Source organism: Macaca thibetana, chromosome 14, assembly GCF_024542745.1.
Source record: "Macaca thibetana thibetana isolate TM-01 chromosome 14, ASM2454274v1, whole genome shotgun sequence".
Lineage (NCBI taxonomy): Eukaryota > Metazoa > Chordata > Mammalia > Primates > Cercopithecidae > Macaca > Macaca thibetana.
The window spans coordinates 42605615-42627516 of record NC_065591.1 but is presented as its reverse complement, the minus strand read 5'-3'; the positions used below and the strand labels follow the sequence as shown (position 1 = coordinate 42627516).

Genomic DNA, 21902 nt, shown 5'->3' with positions numbered 1-21902 from the left:
ATATATAATTTGAAATGTATATATTATTTATATATATAAATGAATGTGTAATTAAAAATCTTTCTATAAGCAATTCTCCAGTCCCAGATGGGTACACTGGTGTTTTCTACCAAACGTATAAGAAATTAAACCGATCTCATACAAATATTTTCAGAAAACACAGGCAGAAGGAATATGCCCCAATTCATCTTATGAAGGAGTTTTAAGATGTACCTGGGATTTTGTTTAATCAGGTATGGCAAGACATACAGACATGAAAATGTTTGTCATGAAGGAAAATGTTTTTATTATAGTCACATCACAGTCGCCAAGAACTAGTAGGCATGTCATGCTGTTAAGGGCCACTCAGGGAAGCACAGAGACAAAATGAACAGGCAGAGAGAGCACTGGAGGGTGACTATTGTGGTTTTCCTGGGAAAAAAATAATCGGAGAAGAAAAGTAAGCAAGTTAAACAAGTTGAGTATTAAATAGTTTGAATAACTTGTATAATTTCAGTGAGGTCTCAGCTATAGGTTGGCCCCTAGTTGTTAGTCCCTGACCCTGAGGTGACTAGACTGGAGGGACAGTGTCCCAGATTGCAGGAGCTTGATAAAAGGAGATGGGTGAGAGTGTGGACTCAGGATTGGTTGAATATCAAGGCTTGCTCACAAGCAAATTGTTTACTGCCTCTAAGAAGTAACCCTGTAAAAGGTAATCCCTCCCTGGCTCTACAAAGTCCTGGGTGCCACAGAATCAAGAATATGGAAAATACGTGTTTTGCACATGTATCAAAATACCACTCTGTATTCTATAAATATGTACGATTATGTGTCAACTAGAAATAAAAGGAAAAAACAGAAAATACTGGCCCTACCCATACTTCAGCTTTCTTGCCTCCAATAAGACTCAAGTAGTTGCAGCTGCTGGTATGGTAACTCATGTTCTGTCCACCTATAAGGCTGAGATCTATGAGACAGTAATGGATAGAGCCACATCAGTGTCTGCAGGGCACATCATGGAGTCCAGTCCATTTCCATGGACAAGCTCCCCAGTTTGGAAGGACACCTCCCCCGAGGACGTCAGTGCAAAAGACATCAGCCATGATTCATGGGCAGCCAGAGAGGGATTCATATCTTACACTTTGTTTCTTAGCATTTAAGGTGGCCCCTCCCCTGCTGCTTTCTTTTCTCTTTTCAATGTTTTTGAGAAATTTTATGACAAGGTAACTTGAGCAGGTTTATTCTTTGTTTTGCTTAGTGTTCTCTATAGCATTTTGGATCTGTGGGTTTCATTTCCATCTAATTTGGAAATGTTTTAGAAATGTGACATGTTTTGGCTGTGTCTTCACCCAAATCTCATCTTGAACTGTAGCTCCTATAATTCCCACGTGTAGTTGTGGACGGAATCTGGTGGGAGATAATTGAGTCATGGGGGCAGGTCTTTCCCATGCTGTTCTCATGGTAGTGAATAAGTCTCAGGAGATCTGATGGTTTTACAAATGGGAGTTCCCCTGTACAAGCTATCTCTTGCCTGCCACCATGTAAGAAGTTCCTTTGTAGGACCAGGCATGGTGGCTTATGCTTGTAACCCCAGCACTTTGGGAGGCCAAGGCAGGCTGATTATTTGAGGTTAGGTGTTCAAGATCAGCCTGGCCAATATGGTGAAACCCCGTCTCTACTTAAAAAAAAACAAAAAACAAAAAAAACAAAAATTAGACAGACGTAGTGGCACACGCCTGTAGTCCCAGCTACTTGGGAGGCTGAGGCACGATAATTACTTGAACCCAGAAGGCAGACTGCAGTTAGCTGAGGTGGTGCCATTGTACTCCATCCTGGGCAACACAGCAAGACTCCATCTCAAAAACGAGAAAAGGAAGTTCCTTTTCTCTTCCTTCATCTCTGCCATGATTGTGAGGCCTTTCCAGCCATGTGAAACTGTGAGTCCATTAAACCTCTTTTCTCTATAAATTACCCAGTCTCAGGTATATCTTTATTAGCAATGTGAGAACAGACTAATACAGTAAATTGGTACCAGTTGAGTGGAGTACTGCTGTACAAGTACCTGAAAATGTAAAAGCGACTTTGGATCTGGATAACATGCAGAAGTTGGAACAGTTTAGAGGCTCAGAAGAAGACAGGAAGATGTGGAAAGTTTGGAATTTCCTAGAGACTTGTGGAATGGTTTTGACCAAAATGCTGATGTTGATGTGGACGACAAGGTCTAGGCTGAGGTGGTCTCAGATGGAAATGAGGAACTTGTTGAGAACTAGAATAAAGCTCACTCTTGCTATGCAGAGAGACTTGTGGCATTGTGCCCCTGCCCTAGAGATCTGTGGAAATTTGAATTTGAGAGAGATGATTTAGAATATTGAGTAGAAGAAATTTCTAAGTGGTAAGCGTTCAAGAAGAAGCAGAGGATAACAGTTTGGAAAATTTGCAGCCTGACAATGAGATAGAAAAGAAAATACTGTTTTCTGAGGGGAAATTCAAGCTGGCTGGATAAATTTACATAAATAATGAGGAGCCACATGTTAATTGCCAAAACAATGGGAAACATGTCTGCAGGGTATGTTAGAGGTCTTCACAGAAGCCCTACCTATCACAAGCCAGGGGGTCTAGGAGGAAAAATGGTTTTGTGGGCCAGGTCCAGGGCCTTGCTGCTTCATGCAGTCTCAAGAGTTGGAGCTTCGTGTTCCAGATGTGGCTTAAAGGGGCCAACATAGAGCTCAGGTCATTGCTTCAGAGAGTGCAAGCCCCAAGCCTTGGTGGGTTTACACGTGGTTTTGGGCCTGTGGGTTCACACAAGTCAGGAATTCAGGTTTGGGAACCTCTGCCTGGATTTCAGAAAATGTATGGAAATGCCTGGAGGTCCAGACAGGGGTGCTGCCGGGATGGAGCTCTCATGGAGAACCTCTGCTAGGGCAGTGAGGAAGGGAAATGTGGGGTGCAAGCACCCACAGAGTCCCCACTGGGGTACTACCTAGTGGAGCTGTTAGAAGAGGGCCACCGTCCTGCAGGCCCCAGAATGGTAGATCCATCGACAGCTTTCACCATGCGCCTGAAAAAGCTGCAGACAATGCCAGCTCATGAAAGCAGCCAGGAGGGGGCTGTACCCTGCAAAGCCACAGGGGTGGAGCTGTGTAAGACCATTGGAACCCACCGCTTGCATCAGCATGACCTGGATGTGAGACATGGAGTCAATGAAGATCATTTTGGAGCTTTAAGATTTGACTTCTGCTCTGGATTTTGGACTTGCATTGAACCTTTAGCCTCTTGTTTTGTCCAATTTCTTCTATTTGGCATGGGTACTTTCCCAATGCCTATACCCTCATTGTATCTAGAAACAAACTAAATTGCTTTTGATTTTACAGGCTCCTAGGCAGAAGGGATTTTGTCTAAGATGGAACTTTGGACTGTGGACTTTTAAGTTAATAGTGAAATGAGTTAAGACTTTGGGGGACTGTTAGGAAGGTATAGTTGGTTTTGAAATGTGAGGACATAAGATTTGGGAGGGACCAGGGTCAGAATGATATAGTTTGTGACCCCACCCAAATCTCATCTTGAATTGTAGCTCCCGTAATTCCCACATGTTATGGGAGGGACCCAGTGGGAGATAATTGAACCATGGAGGCAGGTCTTTCCTGTGCTGTTCTCAGTGTAGTGAATAAGTCTCATGAGACCTGATGATTTTATAGATGGGAGTTCCTCTGCACAAGCTCTCCCTTGCCTGCCACTGTGTAAGAAGTCGCTTTACTCTTTCTTCATCTTCCACCATGGTTGTGAGGCCTCCCTACCCATGTGGAACTGTGAGTCCATTAAACTTCTTTTCTTTATAAATTAGCCATACTCGGCTATATATTTATTAGCAGTGTGAGAACAGACTAATACAAAATGGTTTTAAAATTCTCATCCCAACTCATTCTGACATACCCAGTTATTTATATGTTAGACCAGTTGATATGGTCTCACAAGTCAGTGAAGCACTAGTCATTTTCCCACTCTTTTTTATCTTTGCTTCAGTTTGGGTTTTTCTGGCTATATTTATTATATCTTCAATTTTAGTGACTTCTTTATTTGTATTTAATATACTGTTAATTTAATTTAGTGAATTTTTGAATTTTTGATATTTTTTAAAGTTCCATTTACTTCTTTTTAAAATATTTCATTCCTCTCTTTTTGTTCATGTTTTTGTTTCAATTACTGAGCATAGTTAACGTATTTGTAATATATGTTTAAATTAATTTTTTCTAATTCTATTTTTTTTCATTTCTGTTTCGGTTTCTATTGATTTTATGTTCTCCCAATCCTGTGTTTTGTTTTCCTGCTTTTTGGCATGCCTAGAAATTTATTATTGTATACTAGACATCATGTATGTTAAATACCTGGATTTTGTAGTCTTTGTTCCGGTGGGCAGTTACTTGTAGATAAGTCTGATTTTTTCAAACAAGTTTTTAAGCATCTTTAGGCTGGGCCTAGAGTCATCTTTATGCTACAGGTAATTTACCACTTCTACTAATACATGACTCTTGTGGTCTCTCTACTAAATGCCCTGTTTGAACAACAAGGACTCTCCATGCTTGCTGGCCAAAATTCAAGTATCTACCTCTGGAGGTATGAATGCTGAGGGTTGTTTAGCTTATCACTAACCAGTTCTTTACTACCTGGCATTGTGGAGAACAGAAGGAATAAAATGATGTGACCTTTTTCAGTTTCATTCTGTGCACATGCAGCTTACCAATGAGCAAAGACTCAACATGAGCAATATGCACATCTGCAAAGTTCTTCACATAGTTCTTACTGTGGAACCCTTCCCTACAACTTCTAGCTTCTTCAGACTCCCTGACTTTTTATTTCTGTTCATCAACTCACCTTCAACTCAGGATTACTGCTGTGCTCTACTTATAATCCTTTTCCCTGGACGATAATCTGGAATGCTCCTCCAGGCAGTAAATGGATAATTATAGATTCCTCTCGTTTATTTCTCTTGTCTCAGAAATCACAGTCCTTCTCACTTTTGTTCCATTTCTGGGAAACCATTGTTTTCAGTATTTTGTCCTATTTTCTAGTTGCTTATTTTGGAAACATAATTACAGTACGTTCATCATTTCCAATAGTAGAATTCCCTGTACCTCACTTTAAATTGCATTTTAGAGATTGCAAGTCGGTTACCAAATATAATGTTCATGTGAATCCAATAGTTTTGTAATCTTTTAATTTATAAAATAATTGTGATAATTCAATCTACATATTACAAATTACTTAAGTACTATAATTAAGAATTTTAGAGAGACAGGGATAATTATCATTTATTTCATACATAAAAGTAAAATTTTAATTCAATATTCAAATTTTACCTTAAATGGAAATTTTAATTATACTATGGCTTATCTGCAATAGCAACACATAATATAGGAGTTAGTTGTAATAACAGTCTCCTAGGACTGTTTAAAGTATTTAAACATTTTAAGTGTAAGCCATTATAAATATACGTCAGAGGAAATGTGGTGTTCTATTATTAAAACATACTTCTAAACATCTAAATATGTCATAAAACATTTGCAAAAATTTAAACATGATAACAATATTTTTCAAAAGCCTAGCTACACATATTCATTATTATTTGTTGAAAAGCAGCAAATTTCAAGTTTACCACAGGGGGAAAAAAAACATGTTAGTGAGATATGGTATTTAATAAAATTCTAGAGCATGTAGCTTGGATATTAAATACTTGTACTGCGTTTATTTTCCTGAAATGGTGGAGTATTGCATTTATTTTTCAGATGATCAATTCATGATATGTCACTTGATGTTCACAATCCACACATTTTGATCTGGAGCATGGTTTCCTTCAAATAGACTCCTGCTTTATCAAGATGACCACTAAACAAGATTAAAATACACAAAGAATAAGAAATGTAATTAAAATTTATATAAGGAAAGATTATATATATCATAAATGATTTGGAAATGGTCTCAGGGAAAACCTATTTCATACAAGAATTATTGTAAAAATTAATTCTTAATAGCTAGGAATGCTATTTTAAACTAAAGTAAGGTCACATTCAGATAGAAGCCAGATACAGAAAACATTATCATCAAATAAATCACATCTGAAGATGGATATGATATAGAACAATCCTCTATAATTCATACAACAAATACTGCAAGCAGAAAGAATTTGTAGAAACCGAGGATATCAGTTACGAGAAAGGTCAAAGTCATTTCTATACATAATAGATGTGACAGAGACGTTAATATAAAGCTTTTATTTTCCAGGTCTTATGTTATGTGAGTCACTAACGCAGCATATCTTAGGCATCTGATGAGTGTGTTTATGTTTTAAAATGACCCAGAATAAAGTCAGCAACAGGGACAAATAAAAGACAAGAAAAATGAAAAAACTGTCTACATCAGTACTGGCAGAAGTTTAACCTTAAAATAATATTTAACGATAATTTTAACATTCGTAAGTACATATACTTAATATAATTTTTAAAAGGTTTTATTATATAAACATTGGCCGGGCATGGTGGCTTACGCCTGTAATCCCAACACTTTGGGAGGCTGAGACGGGCGGATTACCTGAGGTCAGGAGAATTTGAGACCAGCCTGGCCAACATGGTGAAACCCCATCTCCACTAAAAATACAAAAATTAGCTGGGCGTGGTGGCACACGCCTGTAATCCCAGCTACTCGGGAGGCTGAGGCAGGAGAATTGCTTGAGCCGGGGAGGCAGAGGTTGCAGTGAACAGAGATTGTGCCACTGCACTCCAGCCTGGCCAACAGAGCAAGACTTTGTCTCAAAAGAAAAAAAAAAAGAAGTTTAGCAGACAAAAATAAAAACAAAAATATTTTTTCAAACTTCTTTTAACAACTGTGTTCTAGCTTCATCACACATCCTCTGTTCTACTGAGCACAACTTATTTGCCAAATAAAGTACTTATTTTTAGGAATTCAGGCCTTTATTTTGTTCCAAAACATTTAAATTGTACAAAAACTATTATCGCATTTTTTCTTAAAAATCGATTTAAGCAGAAAAAAATAAGAAGAGAGCAATAGTAGGGATACTGCTTATAACAAAGCAAACTGCAAAATGTATAAGAGATGAAAAGATAAAATGAGAAGAATCAACAAAGATTAAAGCAGTATTACTCTGCAGTATGGTTTCTGGTGTGTCATATTCATTATCACTTTGAGAGAAGATTAATAGAGAAATTGAGAGTAAACATTTATATTCATTTGTAACAATTTGATACTGTGACGATGTTATGAGTGATTGTATATGTTAAAAATTATCAATCCACAATGATTTGAAAATTGAAATGAAACAAAGCAAAATTAAAAAAACTGTTTTTGACCACATTTGAGAATCACTGAATGCCTGAGCTTAAATAGGAGATACTATACATCTTGGTCAATATATAGAAGAAAAACTAGAATAGGGTTTTCACAGTAACTCCTTGTTATTATCATTCTCTGAAAAGTGAAGAGAAGCCTTTTAGCATAGTGTGTATTTTGGACCTTTGAGCTCCTCAGTGTTCTTTCTTGGAAGAAAGGTATACTTTCTCTTTTATGAGTTGTCAGAGCTTTTATAAATGCCCAATACCATTAGTAAAAAGTATCTGGATGTTCTGAAGACAATCCCAGAATTTTTGTATTAATGGAAATGAAAACATAAGTACCAGAGTGAACTTAGGATTTTCATATTTAATATATCTTATTTTGTATATTCTTATTTGTTTATGAAACATTTCAGTTGTCTCTGAAACCTCAAACGAGTTGGTGGGATGAATGGTATAGAACAGTTTTGTAGACATTTCTTTAAAAAACATCTGGCACTTCAAGAAAAAAGGGGGTGCTTTCTTTCAGTTTATAGCAACTTATTTTAATTTGTGGGGGGAACAGGTGGTTTTGGTTATATTCATAAGTTTTTTAGTGGTGATTTCCGAGATTTTGCTGTACCCATCAACAGACCAATATACACTATATTGGTCTATATAAAGACTATACATTGGGTATGGTCTTTTAGCCCTCACTTTCCTCCCTTCCTTCCCCATGTGTCCCTAAAGTCCATTATATCATTCTTATGCCTTCGTGACCTCATGGCTTAGCTCCCACTTGTAGGTGAGAATGAGGCAGCTACGTTGTCTGGGTTAAATATCCAGGGTTCATTGTCTCGTGCCAAGAAAATTTAGGACACGGACACACATGAGGAATTTAGGAGTGGAGGTTTAATAGGAGGAAGAAAGAGACCGGAAAACAGCTCTCTCTCTAGTGAGGGAGAGGAGATTCCTGAGAGGAAAGACTGGCCGGTGGTGGAGGCCACAGATTTTACAGTCAGGTTTGAGGAGGCGTCTGATTTACATAGGGCTCACAGATTGGTTCAATCAGGTATGATGTTTACACAGCATGCAGGGAAGGCTGGCCATCTCACCCTAACCTTATTATGCAGATGAATTTTCCCCTTGACCATTGACATCTTCTCTGCTTCTTACTATACACGTGGCTGGCAGAGAAGGGAAGATGGAACTGTCATTTTGAACATGATTGGCACAATGGCCAGATCTATGTCTGCAGCTCGATTTTATGGCCTGCCCTTTGTTAGAAGGAAAATGATTTGGGGCTGCTTTTCATTAAAGGGAAAACCTTAACAAGGACTTCCATGCCCTCACTATCTGCCTAAGTAATTTCTTCTTAACTCCTGTATCAAGAATACATAATATTTTATTTTCCATTCCTGAATTTCTTCACTTAGAATAATGGTCTGCAACTTCATCCAGGTTGCTGCAAATGCCATTATTTTGTTTCATTTTATGACTGTTCCATTTTATCTATATATCAGATTTTCTTTATCCACTGGTTGTTTGATGTGCATTTAGACTTGTTCCACATTTTTGCAATTGCAAACTGCACTTCTATAAACATGCCTGTGTAAGTGCCTTTTTGATATAATGACTTATTTTCCTCTGGATAGATACCCAGTAGTGGGATTGCTGGATCAAATGGTAGTTCTAACTTTAGTTAAAAACGGGAGCTTTTGAAATTAAAAACCTTCTATGGTTTGTTAAGGGCCAAGTCATGGAAGAAAAAAAGATTGATGGTACTAGATATTGAAATGACAAAGAGATAGAAAGAGTAACGAATAACTGTGTGTAAATGAATCAAGAGGTACTTGGTTCAGAAATGATGGCAATTGTCTTGCACTATAGAAAGGTACATTCAGGAATAATTCTCTTTTCTTTCCTATATCTCAAATTATTATACTTTATACTAAGAGATAACTTGAAAGGTGAAAATATATGTTGCATAGGCATATTTTAATGCTTAAAAGAGAGACACAGATTATGGGGTTGGAGTTATAAACATTGGTATATCAGCAAGGGAAGAGGTTTGTTGATATTTAAGGCAAAACACTAACTGTGTATAGTTGATGGTCCTAGGTTTCTGTATGGCAATGTGTAAGTTCCCTTCATTATGCAAAAACAAAATGGAAAACAAAGCCAATGGGTTGAACTTTTACTCATAATATGCATTTTCTCCAAAATCTCAGAGAGGAGGAAGTTGCAGAAAGAGAATCCTCACAGTCTATAAAAGGAAGGAAAGTACTTTCTTCCATGCTAATGGTACCTCTATTCTCTTCAGGGCAGCAAGGAAGTCAGTTTAATTTTTCACATTTCTAAATTTATTTGCAGCTAGGGGTGGCCAGTAAACCAATTTTGATCAAAGAGATTTAAGTGGAGCTTTCCAGTCTGACATAAAAAGAGCTTGTTCCTTCCATCCTTACAATAAGAAAAAGTCAGAACAAACTGAAAAGCAATTAATCTTGTTACATTCATCAAAGAAGTGAGGGCACAGGGCAAACTACTACCCTGAAAACCAGAGAGACAGACAAGTGGATGTGGAGAATCAGAACTTGCCAGGAACAGAAGCCTTCTCTCTAAGGCCAATACCAGTGGGAACATGTCAACTTTATTTGATGAATGGCTGGAAGCTCAGTATGCATCAGCTTAAATTAAAAGCTCTGGGTGTAGAGAGGACAGTCTTAAGGAAGCTTCCATAGTTTCCTAAATTTTACCTCCAGGAGCCTCACTAGATCTCACTGTAAAGATCAGAGAACAATCTTTTTTTGCTTCTAGTAGTGAAAGGGGAAAAGTAATCATTTAAAAATACCTCAGAGCTCTCCGTTCTCTTTACAAGAGCATGCTCTCAAGAGAAACTATTTTAGCAGAGCCTAAATAAATTGGATTTTACCAAATTCTAAGTGACTTAGGGGAAAGGAAATACACAACTCCTGTTCCCTATAGCTTTCCTATCTCACCTAATAGAGAGAATAGCAAAGAAAAAGCTGTGAAATTTACATCCTAGGGATAGGAAACTGCTCTTGCAGTGAAAACTTATGACAGTAAAGACTTCTGATCTAACCAGCTCCATCTTGCCTTTCACCTCCCAACTGCCCTTGGTTATTCCAGGGCATGGACAAAGCTAACTATAGGAGAAATTTAGTTTACAGTTTCATAATAGCCCGTCCCCAAAACTAAACCACCTTTGTAAAACTAATGAAAGGCCACAAGGTTAGGAGGATGAGAGTGGCCTGAATTCTGCTATGATGCAGGCATAGTCAAATGATTACCAGCCATTATTCTGGAGGTCACAAGATTTGCAACTTCCCCTATTCACTATTGTAGAAACTAGGATTGACCTTTTGACATGTCTTTTCAGGCTTTTGCATTTCTGATGACCAGGCAGCCTGATATTGACCCAAGACCCTTAGCTCAACTAGTCCTGTGGTCCCCACCCAGAAGTGGACTCGTCTCATGAGGGGGCATTTTCCATACCCCTGTAATTTCATTCCCAACCAACCAACAGCCCATTCCCATAGGCCCCTGCCCATAAAACTATCCTTGAAAAAGCTTAGCCTCCGAATTTTCAGAGAGGCTGATTTGATTAATAATAAAGCTCTAGTCTCCTGTTTAGCTGGCTCTATGTGTATTAAACTCTTTCTCTATTGCAATTCCCAGTCTTGATAAATTGGCTCTATCTGGGTAGTTTGCAAAATGAGCCCATTGGGCAGTTATAGATACAGACTCACTTAAAGACTGAATCCTAATCATAAGCTGTGGAACCCTTCTTCCTCTACAACTTACCAACACATCAATTAGTCTCCTGTATATATCAGAGGATTTCAGCTTTAAAAAATTACAAGCTGCAGATATTATTTAAGAAAGAGTCCCTAGCAAGACCAAAAATAAGGAGGAAGACAAAACTGAATCAGGGGAAATTTTACCCTCTGATATCACAGCTGCAAGTGAACAGAAAATGCAGCCTAAATATTAGTCAGATAAGCATAAAACCTGCACTACAGGCTTATCTTTCTTAGTTTCTGTTACCCAATACATCGTTTCCAGCTTTCAGTAAAAAATGACAAGACACACTAAAGGGCAGAAACAATCTGAAGTGAAAAAGTAAGCATCAATCAGATCCAGACTCAGATAATAGCAGATATTTTAGAATTATCAGACTAGGAACTTATAATAATTATGACAAATATGCTAAGTTCTGATAGAAAAGTGGACATAATGCAAGAAAAGATGGGTAATATAAGGCAAAATGGAAAATCTAAGAAGAAATCAAACTAACACTAAAAGTCTAAAATATTTTAATGGAGATGAAGCATGACATTGATAGACTCATTAATAGGCTGAACTCAGAGGAAAAAAAATAAATAGCTTAAAGATATGTAAATAGAAACTTCCCAAACTAACAGTAAAGAGAAAAAAGTATTAAAAAAAGGAATACATTATTTAAAAACTGAGCAAAAATTACAAAAGTATAAATATACATAATTGGAGAAAAAAGAAGGAAGAAGGAAAGGAAGAGGAAGAAGAGGAAGAGGAAGAAGAAAGAAGAAGGAAGAAGAAAGAAAGGAAAGAAGGAAGAGAAGGAGGAGAAACAGAATAAATACTGACATAAAAATAGATGAGAAACTTCTAAAGTTAATGATAGACAACAAACCACAGATCCAGAAAATTTGTAAGACACAAAGCAGGATAAACACCAGATAAATGTCTACATCTAGACATATGATATTTAAACTGCAAAAAAATCAGACGAAAATGAAATCTTGAAAGAAGCTGGGGAAAAGTGGTAGGATAACTTACATAAATAGGAACATAAATAACAACAATTACATAGGATTTCTTTACAGAAATCATGCAAGTAATAAGAGAATGGAGTAAGATATTTAAAGTGTTCAAAGAAAAAGAGCAGAAACCTAGGATTCCGTATCAAGTGCAAGTATCCTTCCAAAGTGAAAGACAACTAAAGACTTCCTCAGACAAACAAAAATGGAAGGAATATTTGTTCCTAGTAAGCTTGCCCACACAGCGATAGTTAAGAAATTTTCAGAGAAAAGGAAAATGTTGTAAGTCAGAAACTTGGACGCACATAAAGAAAGGAAGAGCATTAGAAATGGAAAAAAAAAAAAAAAAAAAGGTAAAATAAAATATTTTATCTGTCTTATTCTAACTGATCTAAGTAATAATTTGTTCAAAATAATAATTGCAACAATGTATGTGTTTTTTATGTTTTATGGAGAAGTGAATGACAATAATGTTATGAAGAATAAGAAAAGGGGAATGGGAATACTGTGAAGGTAACTGCATTACCCATAAAGTAGTATAGTGTTATTTGAAAGTGAACTTGAACAAATTATAAATGTATAGTTCAAATGTAAAGGAAACCACTGAAAAAGTTAAAAAATAAAATAAAACAAGTATAATTGATATGCTAAGACAGGAGAGAATATTGAATAATATAAATTGCTCAAAACTAGAGAATGCAGAAGAGTAGAAAAACAAAAGACATAAATGAAAGAAAAAATAAGTCCACAACTAAAAGACAGTAACAGATAAGGCACATACTAACTCAACTATATCAATAATCACTTCAGATGTCAATGATCTTAAAGACAAACACTGTCAGAATAAATAAAAATACAATACACAACTGTATGTTGTTTACAAGAAACTCATTTTAAGTATAAGGGCAGACAGAGTCAAAGGGATGGAGAAAGATATACCTTGCTAACAATAATCAAAAGAAAGCTGAAGAAGGATTATTAATTTCAGACAAATCAGACTTCAGAACAAGAAAATTATCAATGATAAAGAGGGGCATTACATAGTAATAATGAGGTAAAATTACATAGTAATCCTTAATGTGTTTGTGCCTAACAACACAACGTCAAAATATGTGAGGCAAAAACTGATAAAAGTGCACGAAGAAATAGACAAATCTGCTATTATAGCTGGAAATGTCAGTTCCTTCTAACAGTAATTGACAGATCTAGCAGGCAGAAAATCTGTAAGAATATATTTGAACTGAACAGCACCATCAGTCAGTTGAATTTAATTGACGTTAATAGTTACTTTAATTACCAACAGCAGAACACGCATTTTTCTCAAGACACATGGAACATTCACGAAGACAGATCACATTCAATGTCACTAAAATATACCTTAGCAAATTTAAAAGGATAGAAATCATACAAAGTGTGTTCTCAGACCACAGTGGAGTTAAACTAGAAACCAATAACAAGAAAGATAACTGGAAAATCCTCAAATATTTGGAAATTAAGAATATACTTATAACTAACACATGGGTCAATGAAGAGGTTTCAAAAGAAATTTAGACTATTCTGAACAAAATGAAAATGAAAATATGATTTATTAAAATTTATAGGATATAGTAAAAGTGATGCTTTGAGAAATTTTATAGCATTAATAGAGAAGAAGTAGATCTATACTCAATATTCTAAGATTTCTCCTTAGGAAACCGGAAGAAGAAGAGCAAATTAAACCCAAAGTAAGCAGTAGAAAAGACATAAAAACTAATGCAGAAATCTATGAAATTGAAAACAGAATACAATAGAGAAAATTAATGAAACCAAAATATAATTCTTTGAAAATATTAGTAAAATTGATAAACTTTTGCCAGACTAACCAAAAAAGACACAAATTACTAACATCATAAATAAAAGACAGACCATAAGTGCCAATCCCATGAACATTAAAAGAAAAATAAAAGAATATAATCAACAGCTCTATGCTCATCAACTTGAAAACTTAGGTAAAACTGACCAAATCTAAAAAGGATTCAATCTACTAAAATTCACATGAGACATAGATAATCTAGATAGGATTATGATATATTTAAAAAATTAATTAATAATTACCAGTCTTTCAAAATACAAAATACTAGACCCAGATGGTTTCACTGATTAATTCTACCAAATATTTAAAGCAGACATTTTACTAATTCTTTATAATATCTTGCAGAAAATAGAAGCAGAGGTAATACTTCTTGACTCATTCTGTGAGGCTAGCATTATCCTAATACCAAAACCAGAAAAATATATTAAAAGAAAGGAAAATGATAGACAAATATCTCTCATGAACATAGATGTAAAAATTCTCAACAAAATGTTAGCAAATTGATCCAAATGTGTAAAAATAAGTATACACAATCTGAGACTTATCCCAAGAATGTAAGGCTGTTTCAACATCTAAAAATTATGTAATGAAAATATCATATCAAAAGGCTAAAGGAGAAAAATCATATGATCATATGAACAATGAATAATGAGAATTTGACAAAATCCAGCACCAATTTATGATAAAAGTTTTCAGTAGTAGGTGTAGAGAGGGATGTCTTCCACTTAATAAGGAACATCTCTAAAATACCTACACCTAACATTATAGTTACTGGCAAGAAACCAGATTTTTTTTCAGTTAACATTAGGAAAAAGGCAAAAATGTACCTTCTCACTTCTGTTCAACATCATAATGGAAGACATAGCTAATACAGTAAGACAAGAAAAGGAAATAAATGTTACACCATTTGAGAAGAAAGAAATAAATTGTTCCGTGTCTTCCTTCACAGATGACCTGACTGTCTAAGTAGAAAATCCCAAAGAATCAATAATAGCAATAAAAAACAACCAAAAAAACTCTTGGAAGTAATAAACAATTATAGTAAGTTTACAGGATGTAAGTTTAATACAGAAAATTCAATTGATTTCCTTTATGCCAACAATGAACAATTTGAATGCAAAGTGAAAAACAGCCTGCCATTTAAATTAACAACAACAAATAAAATACTTAGGCATAAATCCAAGAAAATATGTATAAAATCTGGATCAGGAAAATTATAAAACTCCGGTAAAAAAGATGATCTAAATAAATAGGAGAAATTCTATGTTAATTTATAAGAAGACTGAATATTGTTTAAGATATCAGTTATTTCCAAACTGATCCTTTGGATCCAGCACAATCCCAATAAAAATTCTAGCAAGTTACTTTGTAGATTTCACCAAACTGATTCTAAATTTTATATTGAAAGGGAAAAGTTCCAGAATAGCCAACACAACATTGAGGGAGAAGAACAGAAGAGGACTGACACTACCTGATTTCTAGACTTACTGTAAATCTATAGTTTTCAAGACAGTATATTATTGGTGAAAAGCAGGATTCAATGAAACAGAATAGGGGACTCAGAAATAAACCCACATAAATATATAGTCAATAAACCTTTGATATGGAAGCAAAGGCAATACAATAGAGAAAAGATAGTCTTTTCAACAAATGGTATTAGAACTTGATATCTACATGAAAATGATAATGATAATCTGGGCACTGACACCTTTCATTAACATTAACTCGCTATGGATCATAGACCTAAATTTAACATATACAACTGCAAAACTTCTAGGAGATAATATATAAGAGAACTAATATGACCTTAAATTTGGCAATAAATTTTCAGATATATAGCCAAAAGATTTAAGTGATTAACCTTATGTAGTCATCGAACATATGGCAAAACAAGGACTGGAGTCCCGAACAACCTGGTTTCAATGATAATCCTCTTTTCATTAAACCATATCACCTACAGGAGATGACTGCAAAGGATATTTAAATAATAGATGAGACTTTGATTATAAGACTTTTAAGACTGAAATTACAAATTTCTCAAAGAGAAAGGGAAAAACAAAATTTATAGTGAATATTACATGAATTAAAATGAGGATGTCAGTTGCATTTAATGATCTGTTAATTTTAGTGAAACCTCTATACTTACTAGGAGTCCTGGTTCTGGAATAGGAGAAGGCCTTGCAAACCTTTTATTCAATCTCCTCTTCTCTTTCTTTAGGTTTTGCATATTCTGAATACGTTTATTTGCAAGCTTTAAAAAAATTAAAATGAAAGAAAAATCATACTTTTTTGTAACATATAAAGATAACATGCTGATTATATTTTTGGTTTGTGTCAATAAAAAAGGTAAACACCACCACTGCAAACGGTTTACGTAACTACATAGAAATAGGGAGGAAAATCCCTTTTGTTCAAATGTGTGGTTCATAGGTGAAGAAAACCACATTGGAGCATCAGTAGAGTTTTCAAATAGACTATTCTTGATTCTCATCTTACCACTGTGTACATTTAAATAGATCCAGACACATGGATTAGTGTGTTTACTTTTCCTTTAAAAATAATGTTATTAAAGACACCTAGCGAATTTTCTCTACAGAAGCAAGAAAACAATTATTCACTCCTTTGAAATGTTGCATGACGCACATAAATTTTTATGCCACCATTGTATGGTATCTACAAGTAGCAGAGACCTAGGAGATCAAACTAGAATTCTTTGAAGCTAATGAAATACAGTAATAGAATAAAAAGGATATGAATAACAATAACTTTTTATCCACTTCCAATAAAGTATAAATTGGTACAATTGCTTTGAAAACAAACTTTTTAAAAAATCCACTGCTAATGGAGTATAAAGTTGAACAATTGCTTTGAAAACAATGTGGCACTACTTTTTAACAATAGAAAATTTGCTTTCCCTATGATTTAACCATTGCACTCCTGCCTAAATAATCAAGGCATTCTTGTGCATGGGGAAAGAAGCCGTGTACTAGAATGTTTGCAGTAGTACTATTCATTTTAGGAAAATGTAAAAATAACACAATGTCCATAAACAAGAGAAAGGATTAATGAACTGTGATATGTTCCATGACAAAATATTGAACAGCAGTGAAAATAAAGAGACTATATACAGCAATATAGATAGATCTTAGGAAATAATACTGAGAAGAAAGAGTAAATCATACACTAAATTTTGTGTGATCTTATGTTTATAAAGTTCAAACCCAAGCAAAAGCAGATAATGCACTCATAGAGGCACCTATGTAACAAACTATTAAAGAAAAGGAAGAGATTGATGTAACTAAAATTCCAGATGGTGGTTACCTCTCGGAGAGATCTTAGGAGGTAGAATAGAAAAGCATTCCCTAGCTGGATTCAGAAATACCGAATATCTTAATCCTTAAATGGGAGACATATTATAGTTTATAAATTATATCTGCCACGTATGTTTTTGTATATGTATCAAATGTTACATTAAAAAATAACATAAGTCATTTACTTTACTCTAGTTAAGACCCATTCCAATAGTAGTCATGAGATCCCAGAGTCCCAAGAAATATACCGAAGTGTCTACTTAATACAAGTTCTATTATGTTAGGGACAACTACATAAAGGAACAAGTTACATGCACAATGTTTAAACAACCAGAACCTAGTTCTTTATTTGAACATTACCTGCCGCTCAGTGACTTCTGAAGGATGATGTTGTCTTGGTCCTTCCTATATAATATGCAAAATTAAAACACATTGACACACAAAAAAGTCATTAAAAAATAGTAAATTAGTTATTAGTAAGCCTATGCTACTTTTACATTTATGTATTATATGAATCATTTCGACTATAAGAGGCAGGTTAAAAAAAAACAAAAAGAAAAAAGAAAAAAAGGTTCAGAATTAAAACATCTAAGATAAAAATTGTGGTGGAAGATGGAGACAGTATTATGATAAAAAGAACCAACTGTGAGCCACCTTACAGATAAAAGGCAGAGTATGAGAAATAAGAAAACAATTATTCAGGAGGGAAAGAATGTACAAGAAATAGAAAAATGCATGTTTCTGCTTGTATAGGACTTCAGCGGTGCCATTGAACAATCTAGTCTTCAATCTGGTTTCAAAGCCTAGGAATAATTGGTGATGTATTGAGATCATGTGGTTTTCTGAAGCACAGGGAGCTTGGCTGTTAGATTCTCACCACTTCCTCTATTTCTTGATTGTACCTTAAATACTTCTTCCTTCACTCATTTTCATCTAATCTTTTAACCAGAAGACCCAAGAGAAATCTGTTCCACATCTGGCAATTGAGAACTTTATCCTGCTCCCTACTTCTGTAATTTCCACTCCACCTCCTAGGGCAGGTCAATGGGGCAGTCAACATACAGTTGATGTACCTGACCTCTAAGCACACAATAGGTGGAGCTTTGTCTTGTTTCAGGGGGGTCCAGCAGTCAGGATGTAGTCTGTTTACATCACCTGGAATTTCCCAACCCCAACCACCAAACCACATTTGTAAGAGCTAGAAGTACCATGGCCAAGGCCACAGTGGCCTGGAGCTCAAGGCACAGGACAGAGTAGCAGAGGTGAGGTTATAGACCCCAGCAGACTCACAGGGCTGACTTGGGAAGGCTCGATGTCCCAGCAGTACAGGCACATGCCGTGGAGCCTTAGGGCACCCCCTGACGCCTACTGCCTGTCCTGGACCAAGTGATTATGGGGTCCAACACTCACAGCCTTCAAACCCTGCCCCCACCCAGTTCCATCACAATTCTCTTTATTCTCCTCCCTGCTATGGGCCCCGCCCTTTGCCCAGTTGTATTCCAGTCCAGTGCAGGGAAGGCAAGGCCTCAAGTTGTCTGCAGTGTCTTTGACTTATGGAAGTCAGTTTACCATAATTCCCTATATTCTATCCATCTTCCTCAGAAAATTGAAGAATACCAATTTCCCACCTTTTCTACCCTTCATTTCTCTAGTCTCTCTCTTTATAAAGCCCCTTTTATTTGTTAACATACCTAACTTAGTCTACATGTTCTGTTACTTCAGACTGTCTATCTATTGTTAGGGTTCTCAATTCCACTACCTCATTCTTGTTCCTTCACAGCTTCTAGTTGGGTTGACCCAACTGTCTGCCTTCTTCCCATCCATCTATACCAGGTGAAGCGAGGAGAAGCTTGAAGATGGTTGGAATACATATTTGTGACCCTTAATTTATTTATTTATTGTTTATTTATTCTTTTTTTTTTTTTTTTCCCGAGTCTCTCTCTGTCACCCAGGCTGGAGTGCAGTGCCAGGATCTTAGCTCACTGCTACCTCTGCCTCCAGGGTTCAAGCAATTCTCCCATTTCAGCCTCCCAAGTAGCTGGGACTACAGGCGGACGCCACAAAGCCTGGCTAATTTTTTTTTTTTTTTTTTTTTTTTTTTTTTTTTGTCTTTTTAGTAGAGACGGGGTTTTACCATATTGATCAGGCTGTTCTCAAACTCCTGACCTCAGGTGATCTGCCCGTCTCAGCCTCCCAAAGTGCTGAAATTACAGGCGTGAGCTACCACGTCCAGCCGTGACCCCCAATTTAAACTGGGTCCTTGATGCTGCTTAACACTTTTATGTTGCACCAGGTCTTTTTGTGCTCTGCGTTATTCCCTTCAAATAGTCTTCTATTAAAATCTCTGAATCTACCATCACTCAGGCACTTCCAGTGGAAGTGGGACAATCCGTGCTTCACACTCTGATGCTGGTGAACATATATAGAGCTTACTATGCACAGCACTGTTATATGAATTTATGTGTGTTAACTGATCAATTCTTTAGACCACTCAAGGAGGGTAAGTGCATGATTATAATCACTGGGAAAGAAGGCACTAGCATGTTACATTGCTTTCTCAAGGTTATGCTCTTAAGAGGGTGAACTGGAATGTAAATCCAGAGTTGTCCCTTAGACCGTGTGCTCCTAATTGTGTGCTATGCTACGATTGCTTTTGAAGCCCTCACTGGGGTTACATCAATACTACTTCAAAGCCTATAATCTTGTCATTATCCACATTATCCTTTTCCATGTAACCCTGTCGAAATGGGGAAAAAAAAAATGGCATCCCTTCTCTTGTCTCAAATAAATCCGTCCATTTGCATTTCCATGCCGTTTCCCTCCTAGGAGCCTCCTCGGATCTAGCTCTGCAGATTGTTCCTCTCCTTGTTAACTTCTCTATATTGCCTCTTTCCTTTAAACATTTCATTACTATATGTTCAAATCTCCCCTTCTCCAAACTAATAAAGGAAACTCCTTAGAACAACAACCAATTGTATCTATTGCCCATCCCCTCTATATAAATATTCATGAGAGTGGTCTGTACCTCTGCCTCTTCTTTATGTTCAGTGTAATGTTTGGCTCACTGTTTCAACTCCCACTGTTCCTCTGGTTTCAACTCCTTGTTTCAACTCCCACTGTTCCACTGGGGCTTGTCTCAAAATGGTTAATCAAATGATCTTTCTCCTGAATTCAATGGACACTTTCTGCCATATGACTTTTGTATCATGTTAGAAACTGCTGAAAAGTCTCTCTGATGAGCTAGGCTTAGAAAAATTAAACAGTTTTGCCCAACTGTAATGTTCAAAACCATTACCCATGCCCTTCTTGAAATGCTCCCCTCTGGGAGCAATAAGTTGTAGAAAAATTGTATAAACTTCCCCATTATCACAAACCAGGAATTGACTTGACACACTATTTAAAATGTTTTGAATGCTACTATTACTTATTTTGTCAGGTCCTATGCATACAAAATGAATAAATTATTGCCCTCAAAGGCAGTCAGATAGATTAGCAAAAACAAAAAGGTAGAACAATGTACAGTGAGCTTCAATAATTACACGTGTTGTATTGTACGGACATTTGGGAGCCCCTAATGCTCTCTGAAGATGGGCCCAAATAGCCTTCTCAGTGGAGTAGAGTAGCCAGAGTTTGCCAGGTAGCTAAAGAAAGAGCATTTCTGACAGAGGTGCAGCATGTCCAAATGGCAGTGGGTACAGATAAGTAACATGGGTTTGATGAATATGTAACTATTGTCATCAAGTTTTACTCATGATGTCTCACTGCTTTTCCTCCTAACATATTTTGTACGGAAAAAAATCAAAAGGGTTAGCAGGAATCAGGAACTGTAAGACTGAATGAAAGAATATTCCAGAGTCACATGTCTGAGACTTATTAGGAAGTTGGTAGTGGAACCCATAAGAGCCCAAATCCTATTGTAACTACTTGAAAACTCTTGTGACCCTGGCCAATTCATTATCATGCATGATCCTCAATTACTTTCTCTATATCTATAAAATGACAGTGGTAATATCCAACAATATAGAGTTGTTATAATCATTATAAATAATATAAATAAAGAATTGGATCCAGTACTTGTTAGGTAGTGGTTATTGATCATGGTAGTTATGATTATATTTTACTATGGATTACATTGTAAGATCATCCAAATGAAAAGAACCTTAGACATCTTTCAGCCCAGTCTCCCACTGAATCGCCACTAAATGACGATATTGTCAAGGGAGTTGCCACTAAATGAAGACACTGCCTTCCCTTGGCAATATCTTCATTTAGTGGCAATTCAGCTTGTTTTGATTAAATCAATGATCAAAAATTCAATCCAACCCATTCAATTTTTGACACCTCTAATTACTGAAACCTTCTCACCTACATTGATTTGAAATATGTTACTCTATTATCCTAGTTATATTCTCAAAGTCCTCACTCAATAAATTCATTTTTTTCTACGTGATAACAGGGCTGGGGAAGAGGCTGGGATGGTCAGAGTTCAGAAGTTTGGAGGAGCAGCCCGGTAAACTAGGAACCAGACCTCTGAGGAGGGGAACACTGCCAATCTGAGCGAGTATCACAAGAAGTTGGATGGAGGGTAGTGGCGGAGGGAGGTGGGGGGAGGTCCTTCAGA

At 36.2% G+C, this 21902-nt stretch overlaps 1 protein-coding gene and 1 long non-coding RNA gene across 3 annotated transcripts in view; one reads left to right on the top strand and one right to left on the bottom strand.

The window, feature by feature from the left end:
- Positions 1-21902, top strand: part of LOC126934722 (uncharacterized) — an 81403-nt gene that overhangs the window by 12914 nt on the left and 46587 nt on the right. The window lies entirely within an intron of this gene.
- On the bottom strand, positions 5693-18686 carry CCDC179 (coiled-coil domain containing 179). The gene is made up of 4 exons (XM_050755503.1): positions 18572-18686; positions 17642-17686; positions 16117-16221; positions 5693-5859 (listed from the first exon to the last, which is right to left on the bottom strand). The coding sequence occupies exons 1-4, from the start codon at positions 18614-18616 to the stop codon at positions 5848-5850; spliced, it is 207 nt and encodes a 68-aa protein (XP_050611460.1). The 5' UTR covers positions 18617-18686; the 3' UTR covers positions 5693-5847.

What these genes read in the sequence shown, in the direction of transcription:
- CCDC179 (XM_050755503.1), bottom strand. Translation starts at nt 18,616, where the DNA reads ATGTGCCTGTACTGCTGGGACATCGAGCCTTCCCAAGTCAGCCCT. An exon ending in AGCCTTCCCAAGTCAGCCCT is followed by an intron (nt 17,687 to 18,571) that starts GTGAGTCTGCTG and finishes CATATTATATAG; the next exon opens with GAAGGACCAAGACAACATCA. An exon ending in CAGAAGTCACTGAGCGGCAG is followed by an intron (nt 16,222 to 17,641) that starts GTAATGTTCAAA and finishes ATTTTTTTAAAG; the next exon opens with CTTGCAAATAAACGTATTCA.